General features: G+C 38.1%; 1 protein-coding gene across 3 annotated transcripts in view; it reads left to right on the top strand.

Annotated features, from left to right (window-relative positions):
• The first annotated feature begins 3,288 nt into the window (after positions 1 to 3,288).
• The window catches only part of LOC117958857 (SWI/SNF-related matrix-associated actin-dependent regulator of chromatin subfamily B member 1-like), a 29,246-nt gene continuing 17,346 nt past the window's right edge, over positions 3,289 to 15,188 (top strand). For all 3 annotated transcript variants that reach the window (XR_004659806.1, XM_034895538.1, XM_034895536.1), the window contains exons 1-6: positions 3,289 to 3,520; positions 9,808 to 9,919; positions 10,473 to 10,581; positions 11,784 to 11,921; positions 13,386 to 13,513; positions 14,209 to 14,375. Coding sequence is in view for 2 of the 3 variants with exons in the window: in XM_034895538.1 (XP_034751429.1) it covers positions 3,431 to 3,520; positions 9,808 to 9,919; positions 10,473 to 10,581; positions 11,784 to 11,921; positions 13,386 to 13,513; positions 14,209 to 14,375 (744 nt within the window). In the remaining variant the exon portion in view is untranslated. The remainder of the gene's footprint in view (positions 3,521 to 9,807; positions 9,920 to 10,472; positions 10,582 to 11,783; positions 11,922 to 13,385; positions 13,514 to 14,208; positions 14,376 to 15,188) is intronic.

The raw sequence follows: 15,188 nt of genomic DNA, 5'->3' as shown, positions 1-15,188 counted from the left end.
CAAAAAATAAAACATATATTGATAAAAACATGAAAGAGACAAAAATGACAGCAGTGAAATAACTAAATGAATTTATTTAGAGGGTGAGTGCATTTTCTTTCTCGTTTCACTTTTAAAAATAATAAATATGTGTGGCAAATGATGCTTTGGTTTTATGACTTTGAGCTTTAGTAATACTGCTTGAAACCAAAGGCGACCCAACAAGTTAGATTAATTGATTCATACAAATAATGTTAGGGAGTAGAAAGGATCCTATAACTTCATACTCAGTACACAAGAGGCCATTGTAGTATACTTATATCAAGATTTGTCCTATGTCCTCAACTTCAGCTTTTTATCCACTTTCATTTAGTTTTCACAGCTGTACTTTTTATCTCAGTTAGTACAAACAGCCTTCTATCATATACAGTGAGGAAAATAAGTATTTGAACATCTGCTATTTTGCAAGTTCTCCAATTGAGAAATCATGGAGGGGTCTGAAATGTTCATTGTAGGTGCAAGTCCACTGTGAGAGACATAATCTAAAAAATAAAATCCAGAAATCACAATTTATGATTTTTTTTTTACTATTTATTTGTATGATACAGCTGCAAATAAGTATTTGAACACCTGTCTAAAGCTACAATTCTGACCCTCAAAGACCTGTTAGTCTGCCTTCAAAATGCCCGCCTCCACTCCTTTTATTATCCTAAATTAGATGCACCTGTTTGAGGTCATAAAAACACCTGTCCAACCCAATACAATCAGTAAGAATCCAACTACTAACATGGCCTAGACCAAAGAGCTGTCCAAAGACACTAGAGACAAAAGTGTACACCTCCACAAGGCTGGAAAGGGCTACGGGTAAATTGCCAAGCAGCTTGGTGAAAAAAGGTCCACTGTTGGAGCAATCATTAGAAAATGGAAGAAGCTAAACATGACTGTCAATCTCCCTCGGACTGGGGCTCCATGCAACATCTCACCTTGTGGGGTCTCAATGATCCTAAGAATGGTGATAAATCCGCCCAGAACTATACGGGAGGAGCTGGTCAATGACCTGGAAAGAGCTGGGACCACCGTTTCCACGGTTACTGTTTGTAATAGACTAAGACGTCACAGTCATGCATTGCACGGAAGGTTCCCCTGCTTAAACCAGCACATGTCAAGGCATGTCTTAAGTTTGCCAATGACCATTTGGATCATGCTTTGGGGGTGTTTGTGTGCACATGGGACAGGGCGACTGTACTGTATTAATGAGAGGATGACCGGGGCCATGTATTAAGAGATTTTGGGAACAACCTCCTTCCCTCAGTTAGAGCATTGAAGATGGGTCAAGGCTGGGTCTTCCAACATGACAATGACCTGAAACACACAGCCAGGATAACCAAGGAGTGGCTCTGTAAGAACCATATCAAGGTTCTGGTGTGGCCTAGCCAGTCTCCAGACCTAAACCCAATAGAGAATCTTTGGAGGGAGCTCAAACTCCATGTTTTTAGCAACCACCCAGAAACCTGACTGATCTAGAGAAGATCTGTGTGGAGGAGTTGGCCAGAATCCCTTCTGCAGTGTGTGCAAACATGGTGAAAAACTACAAGAAACGTTTGACCTCTTAAATTGCAAACAAAGGCTACTCTACCAAATAATAACATTGATTTTCTCAGGTGTTCATATACTTATTTGCAGCTGTATCATACAAATAAATATTTAGAAAAATCATACATTGTGATTTCTGGAATTTTTTTTTTGAATATGTCTCTCACAGTGGACATGAACCTATAATGACAATTTCAGACCCCTCCATGATTTCTAAGTGGGAGAACATGCAAAATAGCAGGGTGTTCAAATACTTATTTTCCTCACTGTATATGTAGGTATAACATATACCAAAAGTCACAAACAGCAAATCTTGCCTATTATTTGTAAGTGACAAGACTAGTTTAAGAGATTTTGCACACATTTAAAAAAAATTATGTGACCTTGTGATCTGATATACTGGCCCAGAAAATTGATTATAAATCGTGGTAATGAATTATTTGTTTGTTGCTCTTGAGGGATAAAAAAAGTTAAGATGTTGTGACCCATATGGCATATTAAGAGTAGGATTAAAAAAACTTCTTGGTAATCCAAGAAGTTGCTTGCACTGGATCGAAAAACACATCTTCTCTTTTCACAAGAATCAATAAATGCTAAAATGATGTTTAAAGATGATATATTTTGCATTGACTGCTAAGTGCGGATAAGAACACAGTTTTTAAATTTACTTTTTTAGAAAAAAAATTAAGTATGCACACCCAATCTAAAGTGTTCTTCGAATGTTGTGATTTTCCCAAGAACATCAATTATTTAGTTTAGAAGAAGTGCATTATTTGTTTATACAACTTCGCACTGTGGGCTTAATTTTTGATATATCAAAAATGTTAATGGTAAATTTGTGGTGGACAGTTAGGAGATGAAGTTGCCCAAATTTGGTGTCAATTGAGACAAAAAATGTGGGAGGAAATGGCTTTAAGAAGTTTTGCAAAAAGTGTAGTGATGGACCAGGTACCAGGTAACAGCTTCTGCTCTATTGGGGCTACAGTGCGTAAGTTGGGACGTTGTAGCATGTACGGCTTTGCTACTCGGACCCTAATGACCTTTTATCCATCCTTATTAAGGAATGGTATGGAAGCCAAATTATAATCAACATTATAATAATAATACATTTTATTTAAAGGCACCTTTCTCAGCACTCAAGGACGCCGCACAGGGTATTCATATATTAAAAACAGCAAAACAAATACTATACATAATAATACAGCAAAACAAATACTAAACAGCGAAACAACGGAAAACGCAGAGCAATAGACATTTAACACATGCAGTTAGGCAGTTTTGAGTTGAGTCTTGAAATGGAATGAATCAATGTTTTTGAGTTGGGCTGGTAGTGAGTTCCAGAGATGGGGAGCAGAGAGACTGAATGCTCTGCTCCCTATGGTGGTGAGTATTATGTACTGTATTTCAGTATCATGTTTACAATTATTCACACATTCCTACACATGTGCTTCACATGAATGGGTGTTAACAAACGTGTTTTTATTGCAATATAACGCACACACCTATATCAGATATAGATAGATTTACAAGAGCATTTGAGTAATGTCCCCAATGAGATGTGTTGCGTATGGTTGCAGCACTGGAGCTTCCAGTCTCATTCCATCCGTCTGATGCCCATAACTACTTTACAGATAAAGATGAGTTCAATCTGATCTTCAATCTTACTTTAGACCAGTAGGTGGCAAGAATGGGATTTGGAAACTGTTCCTCTGCAATGAAACGAAGAGTAAGAAAGGCTTTGGAAAGGCCGATGCCGCGTTTGAGAAGACACTCTGATTTCCCATCTTTATCCTGGATCCCAAACACATCTGATGAACAGAACGCTGGTTAAACATAGCTAGTTAGCGACTACGTGAAAATGCAACTGGCTCTGAGTAAAACCTTTGGCCAGAAACCAGTTAAATTTCAATTAGAACCAGATGGGGACTTTTACATGGTTGGGTCTGAGGTATGTGCCAATTTTTTTTATAAACTTCTAATGCTTAGCTCTCTTACTTTAGCCTCAGTTATCTGTTCTGGCTAGTTAATGCTAGCATGCTATCCGGCCCATTGATTGACCATAAACAAAGAAATACTTAAAGAACAGCAAATACCTGGCTAAAGGAAAGTCAGCAACCGGTAAATCAAACCCCAAACAAAAGAAATAACAGATAACCGAACATCTTTTGCAGTATTGCACTAACGTTAACTGCAAACGTTAATAACAGCCAGCCAAAGAAAATATATAACGTTAATTGTGCTTAGACATGAACGAGCTAAAGAGTAACGTACGGTGTTTGAAAAAAACACTCTCTTCTCATTCTCCATCTGATATTTAAACATTTCGTACTACTGTAAAATAACCACTTGTGTTGATTTTAAAGACAAGTAATGCTCCTTATTAGGCCTGGGCAATAATTCAATAACTTATCGTATCGTGATAGACAGTTGATTAATAGGAATATAAAACATGTTTAATATTTACCGATAAGAGGTGGGACCACCAAATAAAGCAACTGGGTTTGTAAGATGTGGCCCTATGCTTATTTGCAGTATTTGTGTGTTTTGTTGTGTCGATATTGGGGTTGATAATTGAAGAACAGTTGAATGTTATTTTAAGTGTTAGACAGAAATGTTTGAATGTTGCATGTTTGTGGAAAATGTAGGGATGCACCATATCACTTCCATTCAGACCAAGTACTTACATTTGGGTACTTACTGATGTTGTGTGAGTACTAAATATTACCATTACAGTTCTAAAACTTACATTAAAAAAATGCATTATTTTCATGTGAATGCATCATAACTTTACGAGGTGCCTGAATGCACCATGGAGTCCCATCGGTGCCCACACACTTGATTGTTAAGTTCTAACTGTTGTTTTTATAATTTATGTGGAAGGCAAAATGTTGCCACACAGGTAAGCATCAGGATTTAACGGTTCTGTTGTTTCACCTACCTCTTCAGCAGTGGCCATTGTGTCTGGAAAAGTGATTCTGCAGGCTACTCTGTCTTTTAGAGCTGTTAATCTTTCTCTATAATAATTCAAATGTAATTAAATTTTTTAATAGTCAAATATTTAATGCTCCAAATACATAATTAATATGTACTAAACTGCATGTTGCAGATTGTAATTATATTGCAAATACAGCTATTAGAAGGAATAGGTGTATCCTTGATTGTTAACAATAAAAACAACGTAGTCACTTATTGACAGCAAGATCCTTAATGGCCAGGAAGAAAATACATTGTGTGCAATTAATATACTTGTTGCTAACGCTGACAGCTATAGGGCAGATAACAACTTTAGTTGTACATGAAGCAGTTAGGAAACAAGAATGAGCTAATAATGATAACACTGACAAGCATTTTGGCTCTGAATGTAGATTTTAAAGACATGTTTAAAATTCCCATCCTTCCGATTTCCAGCCGCAGCCTGTCACTCCCCCTGTACTAATGTAATTTGGTATGTAATGTTAGCTCTGTGATGTTTTCAAGATTCAAGATTATTTTTATTGTCATTCCAAAAAAAAACACTTTGGGAATTGCAGTGTAGAACAAAATTACGTTGCATTGAACCACCATAGAAACATACATAAAAAACCCTGAACAGCTAAAAAAAAATGCAAATGTAAATAAAATATGATATATGAAAAAGATATCAAGCATTTTAAAAATATGAGATGTAGAGATACATAGTGAAAAACCCACACATACTGTACCCATACACATACATACATCATATGTACACATACTGTATGTCTCAGGTCATCTTGTCTCAGATCAGTGTGGTGCTGTTCAACAGTCTGATTGCAGTCGGGAAAAAACTCTTGTATGAACCGCACAGACCTACTCCTTAGGCTGTGATACCATCTGGAGAGAGAACAAACTGTGGCAGGGGTATGTAGAGTTTTTATGATTTGTTTTGCCCTTGAAAGGCTGTGATGTTTGGCCACGTTCTCAGTAGGTGGCAGCGTTATCACAGCTGACCATAACACCGTGCTTAGGGCCCTTTTCTCTGAGGCGCTACTGGTCTCATACCAGAGGGAGATGTTGCTTGTTAGCATACTCTCTGTAGTTCCCCTTAGAGTTTCCCCTCCTCCCTATTATTGCCCTCATCACTGCCCTGGATGAGACACTGTTGTGTCATCAGGCTATTTAATGATATTATTGGCGTCAAATTTTGCACAGCAGTCATGGGTCATAAGGGTGTATAGCAGAGGGCTCAAGACACACCCCTGGGGTGAGCCGGTACTCAATGAGGTGGTAGTTGAAGAGTTAGGCCCACTCAAGAATCCAGTTCTGAAGGGGTGTATTCATCCCCAGTGGGCCCAGTTTTTTAACCAGATGCTGGGGGATTAGGGTGTTAAATGCCATATTTAAATCAGTGAACAGCATCCAGACCCACGGATTCCTTTCCTCCAGGTGTTCCAGGCTCAGATGTTCACCAGTAGCTATTGCTTCCTCAGTTGAGCGGTTTGAGCTATATGCAAATTGAAGTGGGTCACTCATATGTGTGAGTTAGTAAGGGCGGCATTTAACAGCCAAGACCTCAATGTCTGGGGAACAGTATGAGAAAGCCTCGTCTGTGACAGACTCATTCAGCCAGGTCTCTGGGGGTCTAGTGCACAACAGTTTCTCACCTGACACGATGATGACAAATCTAACCGGAGATAATCTTATTTTCCAGTGAGTAGATTTTTGCTAACAGAATCAATGGTAATTGCATCCTACAGGGATTTGCTCTCAGCCTGGCGCAGGCTCCACCACATCAACTCCATTTTTGCTTCCTCATACTCCACCGCTGGCATAGTCTTTTCCGGGTGGTGTTGGAAAAGGGTGCTGGCGTAGAGATGGTCACTCCAGGTATAGGTATAAAGCATTCTGTTTGTTTTATGCTGCTCAGATCAACTGTCTCTGCTGTTTTTTACCACATCAACATTAGAGTTTGTTGATCATAGACTAGGTGCCTTTTAGTGATCTCCTTGGGTTCAGTAGTGTTCTTGTTATTTTCATAGTGAGTCAATGCGGCCGCAGCCAAATGTGAAAAGGTAAAACCCCAAATGAAAAATGCAATTAACTGTTTCATTTGTAGACTACTTAATAACGTATGTAAAACATGAGGGTGTCAAATAAAGGGTTTTTTCCCCTATTTTTCATGAGCTGAACTTAAAGATCTAAGACTTGTTCTTTGTACACAAAAGGCTTATTTCTTTCCAATATTGTTCCTAAGTCTGTGTTAGTGAGCACTTCTCTTTTGTCGAGATAGTCAATCCATCACACAGGTGTGGCATATCAAGATGTTGATTAGACAGCATAGATATTGCATAGGTGTGCCTATAGGCTGGCCACAATAAAAGGCCACTCTAAAATGTACAGTTTTACTGTGTTGGGGGTGAAAACACAACACAGAATGGTTTCCGCTCTATTCCTCTGGATGGATAGAATCAGTTTTTGTGGTTTTATTTTTGAATTTGCCAGATCTCGTGGGTCCTCGAGACTTCAGCTGTAAGTCATGGCCGCAGCCGTTCCGCAACAAATTAGGACCTGGTGGGTGTTGACGGTGGAGCACGCAGCTGAGCCGTTCCGCAGCTATTCCACATCCTGTGGAATCTGGGGTCGAGACACCAAAACACTGGGCAAAAAGGGTCCAGGTTAAAAAACTGGTAGTTAACGTTTAAGTACAGACTAATGAAGCTTCCTTCTCATTAGCTCTTGGGTGAACGTACACAACAGTGACAAATATCTGGGGGAATTTTTAATAGACATTTCTGCATTTGAGTCTCTATCCAAAAGCCAAGTTTCAATTAACGCCAGTAAACATGTATTTTTGATCTTTTGTCAAAACTGGACATTGGCTTGAAGTTTATCAAGTTTATATTGATTAGCATTTGCATTAACGAGGATGATGGTAGAGGAATACAAGAGAGGAACTGTTGCTTGAGTCTCTAAAGTACGCCACTGCGTCTGCTTCGCTTCCTTGTTTTATGTGGCGGAGCATTGTTAGTCTTTGTGCTTATTGAGTCAAGGCCCAAGAAGGTTAGATAATGGTGAGAAACTGACAGTGGGTTACTCCATTGTAGAAGAAACTCTCTGCTATATTGAATCCGAGCCAGTTGATTATGCAAGAAATGGAGACCATGATAAAGGCTTAACGCCAACCACAGTAGAAAGCACCCTCCATGGTTTTGCAAACATAGACATTCAAAAATTAGATTGCATCAAATTCCACCTTTTAATCAATCAATTTAAATTGAGAAGAGTAGGGAACACATAGATGACAAACATTTGTAAGATTAATGTTTCCTTAAATTATGCCGGAATCTGCTGTTTGTTTGTTTATTTATTTATTTATTATTTTTATGTTTTTGAGAGTAAACCTCCGCTAACTCCCCAGTTGACTCCCCCCTTGCACACACCATAAATCAATTTTTATTCTCTCAAGAAATACTCACTCATACAGTTATATCTGTCGTCTCCACAATTCCTTACTTTGATCTTCACTTTTATAATTTTTATTGTTTCTTTTTTTGTGTAGCCTCAGGGTAGAAGCTCCTCATGAGCTTTTCGTTGCTTGCCTTGTGGATCCGGTACCTTCTTCCCGACCTCAAAAGGGAGAAAAGGCTGTTACTTGGGTGGTTGGGAACTTAAATGATTATCCTAGCCTTTTTCTTAGTTAGCGCTCCCAGTGTTAATATCCTTCAGGCAGTGTAAGGCACCACCTATGTTAGGCACAAGAACCACTCTTTTCTGTGATGTTTCTGTACCAGTTAGTAATGTTCTCCATCAGGTCTCTCTCGTTAATTTAAAGTGACTATATTTAACTTAGAAATGTTTCTGAAACTATGTAATTTTTCATCTGATGATCATAAATGACCTGTAACAGCAAGCAGTACTAACAGTGAAAAGAACAATTTTGTTATATAGTTTTTATTAATACCTTTGCCACGGTCCTATTTTTCCAGCAAAGTTAAAAATGATTTTCGGCAGGTAGACAACACTACATGGCACACATTTTAGGTCACAGATTTCACAGTGACAATGGAAAATCTTCTTAGTGTATCCAGCCAGGTAAAGGTTAGCAGGATATATATTTTTATATAGGCCTAATTGTATTTTAATATTATAGAAGTTATCTGCTGTAAATATGGCTGATACTGGGGCAGGGTCGTCACAGATAATAAGGAAATTAAACAAAGAACAACTAAAAGGTAAAGTGAAAGACAACATGTGAAAATTCGAGTCACAGCTCGGTCGGACTTTAAGAGATGACAGAGACAATTACGGCATTGTAAATCATTTTACATCAATCCTGAATTGGCCTTCAGGTATGTAATATGTCTTTTGTTTATGAAATAACTTTAGATTGCGTAATGTAGTTGTGCGTCAGTAGCTGAGATTAAATTACGCCCTCCTTCCATTTAGCATGGACGTTTTATTCATTTTACGTGTCCAAGACCAGTGCCAGGACCAGGACCAGTGCTAGCCATTTGTTTGTTACGTGTAAGGTTCCCACCTTCCATGCTTTGCTGAAGAATTTTATGTACAGATTCATGTCTTAACTGCTGTAGCCAATCCTGCATTTAGTAATACCAGATATTTGTCAAAACACTGAAATAATTAATTATTATTGGGCATAGCTAGTTTTATGTCTGTATGTACAGCATATTTGTATGTTTGTTTTGTATGTTTGTTATTTGTGGGAGTGATTATGACTATGTATTTATGTTTGTGTGCTTGGTTTGTATCCCTCTTGTATGTGTTGTGTGTACTTTTTTATCAGGACCTTGAGTCTGTAAAATGAAGCTAAATATGTAAGAACTATTTGACATCCCGGTAACGCTGACTCAGTAATATACAGTGGTCGATACAGCATTTTAAAGAAAGCACCTTTTTGCAGCAGGTGTGGTTAAAAACACTACAGCTTTTGTCTAAAGGTTACTAGAAACACAAACTAAAAGTTAAAAATAGCCACTTCAAAAAACTTGTAAGGAAATTACCAATGTGTATGGTAACTGAAAACAAAAGGCTTAAATGTATTATTGTGTTGCCAAAAGGCCCGGCAGTATATTTGGTTTTACCTAAATAAATAAAAAGTTAGGTGCACCAGTGCAACCAATGTAAAAAGATAGTCTAGAAACTTGTAGCACCTCAAAACATGGATGGTTCCTGTTTAATTCCTTGTGTGAATTTTCTTTTCTTTTTTCATTTATTTAATTTTTGTTTAATAACAGATCTGCCTGCTTTGTTTTCCAGGTTGGAAACTATCTGCGCATGTTCAGAGGTTCTTTGTATAAAAGATATCCATCTCTATGGAGAAGGCTAGCCTCGGTGGAGGAGAGGAAGAAAATCGTAGCATCATCACATGGTTATTGGTGCATCTTTGTTTTTCACACTGGACAGTGATAAAGTCATTTTGAACTCCTAGTCTGGAAGATTGTATTCAAATGTTATTTAATAATTGCCGCTATAAACAATTTATAGATTGTAGATGTAAAATATTATTTGACTCAAGTGACCAATAAGACTTTACCTGTCAACATACATATTATATTAAGCAAATCATGTCAAGTAAAAAAAAAAGCTATAAAACAATTTTTTTTTTTTTTTATTGATTCATTTTATTTTTTAAAATAATAGCCATAGTTTCATAAGAATTTATCAGGGGAAATCATCCAGCATACAGTAGGGGGTGAAGCTAGAACAGGTAGTTAACATGGATAACATAGATAGCTAGCATGGTTAACCCAACTAACACAAAATCCTAAACATTATGTCACAATAATGGTGACAATCATTAATAAATGCATCAGTTACAGCTGCTTAGCACTTGTAGCCCCAATGCATTTAGAATTTACCACTTAAACTCTGAGCAAAAGTTAACATGCGTCTGTGTTTTCTTTTCCATTGTCTATCTTTAGCTACAAGTGTTACTCTGCTGAAGGCATCAGAATGTGAAGAGATCTTCGAGGGTAATGATGAGAAATACAAGGCGGTGTCCATCAGCACAGAGCCTCCAGCTTACCTCAGGTGATTTCTATGATGTGATGGCTCATTTAACATTTGCAGTGTTTTACTTTCACATTTTCATTTATTTAGTTTTTTTTCCTGGCCCAAAAAAGTATGTGATGTGTGATTCAAGCTGTACCTTGGACTGTGACCATCAAGGGGAAGACGCTGGCCCCAAATACTTCTCTCAGCATAGAAATGGATTGTACCATCCTTTTAAGGGGCACAAATCCCAGTTTTTACACATAAATGGAGTATTCCGAACTCTAAGAAATAATCAGGATTAATCCTTAGTAATGTCATCAGGGTTATCTCAGCTTGTCTAAGATACTACAAAATTGTAAATGTAAGCCTGCATAACAAACTGCAGGTGGGGATTTTTTAGGACATTGCCATTTACCAGTCACGGAGGGTACTGAAAAAATGCTATGAAGTGTGGATCTTTGTTGTTTTAATTTGTTTTTTAACTTGTGTCTAACTGAGCACAAGGTTCCAATGTTAGCAATAAAACATGTCAAAAATAGCTTGGCTGTCTAGATTATACTGCTGTTGGTCGGTTTTTCTGTTTTTGCTCATAAGAGACTGTATTTGTTGCTTTTCAAAAGCAATGTGATGACAGAGAGTTGCAGATAATGGGTCTCTTATAGCAGAGAGTCTGCTTCTACAGGTGCAGCAGTGTGTTTGACAACTCTAGGGAAATCGTAAGAGTCCAGGGTCTTTTGGGTCTATCTGCCAATGGCTAGCCTCAATAGTGCTCTCTGTGTGGCTCTGTAGCATATGCAGCCGTCCGCCTGCTGTGGCTGCCTCTGTGATTGAAACAATCTCCTGATTGAATCTCATCTCGCACACATTCAACGCTGGGTTAAATCAGATCAACCAACACAACTTGGCTGGTCATTTTTGTAATTCACCAGCCACATTGGAAGGTGAACAAAAAAGTTTATTACCATCCCTGCAACAATTTCATAATTTCCATTAGCAGTCATTGAAATTAAATTAAATTAACGTGGATTTAGGTCTAGTTGCAAAGCCAAACACAATAGCACTTTGTGGCGTAAAATAAACAGAACAGGTAAATTGTTAATTGCAATCATTTGTATGACAATTAATCATCAATTATAATTCATGATTGTCTAAACTCTACCGCTAGTTTTATAGAAGTAAAATATTTAGTTGCTTTTGTACCCAATTGTATAAACATTGGTTTTTTTTGTCCTTTCTAGGGAGCAGAAGGCAAAGAGGAGCAGTCAGTGGGTCCCCACGCTGCCCAACAGCTCTCACCATTTAGATGCTGTGCCTTGCTCCACCACCATCAACCGTAACCGAATGGGCCGTGACAAGAAGAGGACCTTCCCACTGTGGTGAGAAAGTTGTGCAGAAAAAAGTGCAACAGTATGGCACAAGCTGTTGTTCATTTCTTGCATCTAATTTGGGCTACTGTATCCAACTTTATTCGTCCACCTCATTTACACGGTTTGAGGAACAATAATGTGACATGACATAGTCCAATTAAACAATGATCCGTAGCTTATCCTGAAATCTGTGAGGCTGTGTTCAAAAGTCTAAACAGTTAGGTTTGGGTACTAAACTCTGTATTTTTTGGGGTACCAACCAGGTACCTATTCTAAATAAATAGCATAATCTTTAAAGTAAATTGGACAAATAGCTTTGGAATAATTTTTACAACTAAAATTATTTTTTGTTATTAAAGAGGGAAAGTACCGAAAAAAGGTACCGTTGATAAAATGTGAACGGTACCCAACCCTACTAACAGCTTGGGGGAAGAAGCTGTTTTTTTATTTAATCTTGTTTGTTTCTGAATTTTTCTGTATTGTCTGCCAGAGGGGAGGAGTTGGAAATGTTGGTAGCCAGGATGAGTTGGGTCATGTTTGAGGCCCTGCTCTGACAACAGGCCTGGAAATGTACTGTGTATGATTGCTGGAAGTTGGATCCCAGTATGTATTGAAACATCTTTATCAGTCTTTGCACAGCCCTCTGTTGCCTCTTGGCGCAGCTAGCAAACCACGCTGTGATGTACTATGCGATAATTCTTTCCACAGTGCACCTGTTCACAGCTCTCCAAAGAATTTAAAACTGGGGACCCTTTATACTGCGTCGCTTTCAGTAAACTAGGGATTTTACCAGAACCGATACTGACGGTACTTTCCGGTTCTAAAATGACGAAACACCAACAACGCCCGTTTGTTTAGGCACCGGTAGTGACGATACCAGTGTTAGCAGCATCAGTGCTGTGCCTCTTACGGAACTGATGGGGGCAGTATACAAGTGTTCCAATAAACTCAAGAGGAGGACACAAACAAGTGGCCAAAGTCACGCCCTTCAAACTTCCGGATCATATCTTTCTGAAAAATATAAACAAGAAAAAAACGAGAGTCAACAATACCCAACCTAAAAAACAGCATTTCCACTGCAAACTCACGGTCCTCTCTTTCCAATTTACAGCCGCGCTCCCTTGGCTTCAAATAACACACCATATTCGGCTATGGCCGCTGAACAGGCTACGCATTGCAAAAAGCCATACGTTGTTTTTGCGAGTAACCAACTCGGGTAACGTTACTCTAGCTATATAAATCTATGTGAGTACACAAATGTTCAAATGCACACACACAACAGGACTGATTACTGTGCAAAAATATGACTATTTGCTTTAAATCCAACTGTTTACTATTTTATTCTTTACTTATATATATTTTAGTTTCCCCATTGTGTCATTTGTTTTTTTATTTTTATCTTGAATCTTTAGAATTACTTGGATAAACAGTAATTATCCAACATTGAGTTTTATTATGTCTTGTCTTGCTCAGCTTTGATGACCATGACCCTGCAGTGATCCATGAGAATGCAGCCCAGGTAGAAGCACTGGTTCCCATTCGTCTAGACATGGAAATAGATGGACAGAAACTGCGAGACGCCTTTACATGGAACATGAATGGTAAATTTAATAAAACATTATATATTATTAATGCTGTCCAACGATTAAAATATTAAATTGCCTATAATCTTATTAATGTCATAGTTAACTTGCAATTAATCACACATTTTTATCTATTCTAATGTCCCTTAATTTCTTATTTTTTCTCATTTTAATGCTCTTATCAACATCGAAAAGTGCATCGGCTGGCTTTGTGCAAGTGTTGTTTTGTTTTTATTGAAAACAACATTGGCATACTGAAGTGTTCAATTTCACACGTAACATTCTCACTTTGAGCAGTCACCCTTGGAGCAAATAATTTCACACACAATGTAACACTGTCCATCAATAAAAGGGTGAAAAAATTCCTTTGACGAGGGGGCGGAGGATTTGCATCAGACAAAACACACAGATCACTTTGGTCTTGTCAATGGAACTATTTGAAAAGTAAACTTTCCATTCAGAATCTGATTGGCGACCATTTTGGCGTCCCGCACTCGCCATCCCCTCAAAACGCAATGTTCCTACTCTTTGGCCGGTTTGCAAGCCCAAACAAGTGTGCGCGGCGTGCCTGTTTTGTTTCTGGTGTAGCCAGATCCAGTATAGTGTTTTTTGTTTTGTTTTTTATTCATTAAAAGTCAACATCCAAAACAAACTTGTCAAGTTATTAAATTTTAGAAAAATGTATCTAACCTCACCAATCCGCCCCTCTTCAGAAAAACTGATGACCCCAGAGATGTTTGCAGAGATTTTATGTGATGACCTGGACCTGAATCCTCTGGCCTTTGTCCCCGCCATTGCCTCAGCCATTCGTCAGCAGATTGAGTCCTACCCCACTGACAGTATACTGGAAGAGCAGGCAGACCAGAGAGTCATCATCAAGGTGGGTGCTGAATCAAAGGAACAAAAATTCCTCAGAGAATATTAGGTGACTTGACTGGAATATATTAAATATCTGTATTAATTAGGGCTTTCAAAATGAACAAAACAGTAACGAGTTAACGCAATTTCCTTTTAACGCCACCGATTTTGTTTGAGGAGCAATTAACGAATGCGGGTTCTGTGATATTGCTCTGCAGAAAATCAGGAAACGATACAGCAATAATGTTGTGGACGGTGTTGGCAACTTGTCCACAACGTCGTACACACACCACACACACACACAGCTGTCAAGCTTCCTCTATAATGCCATTTGAATTTTATTTAATTTTTTTATACATATGTTTGAATAATATTTGAATTTTTAAAGCCTGTTATTAATATGTACTACACTACTCAGGCTTATGCATTGTCAATGCCACTAAACACATGTAGTTGTTGTTACACATTCTGTCCACTAGAAAGACAGTTGGACAGTAAAGTGGACAGTTTCAAGTAAACCATAAACCAAATAAACTCTTAAATAAATTACACCATACGCCCATCATTTGTCTCTCCCCAGCAGAAAGCTTCTTAGAAACTTTGTGCTGGGGAGTGACATACAGTGGTGTGAAAAAGTGTTTGCCCCCTTCCTCATTTCCTGTTCCTTTGCATGTTTGTCACACTTAAGTGTTTTGTAACATCAAACCAATTTAAACAATAGTCAAGGACAACACAAGTAAACACAAAATGCAATTTATAAATGAAGGTGTTTATTATTAAAGGTGAAAAAAAATCCAAACCATCATGGCCCTGTGTGAAAAAGTGATTGCCCCCC

Source organism: Etheostoma cragini, chromosome 16 (assembly GCF_013103735.1).
Source record: "Etheostoma cragini isolate CJK2018 chromosome 16, CSU_Ecrag_1.0, whole genome shotgun sequence".
Taxonomy (NCBI): domain Eukaryota; kingdom Metazoa; phylum Chordata; class Actinopteri; order Perciformes; family Percidae; genus Etheostoma; species Etheostoma cragini.
Note: the sequence above shows the minus strand (reverse complement) of the source record. Positions and strands in the feature narration are given on the sequence as shown.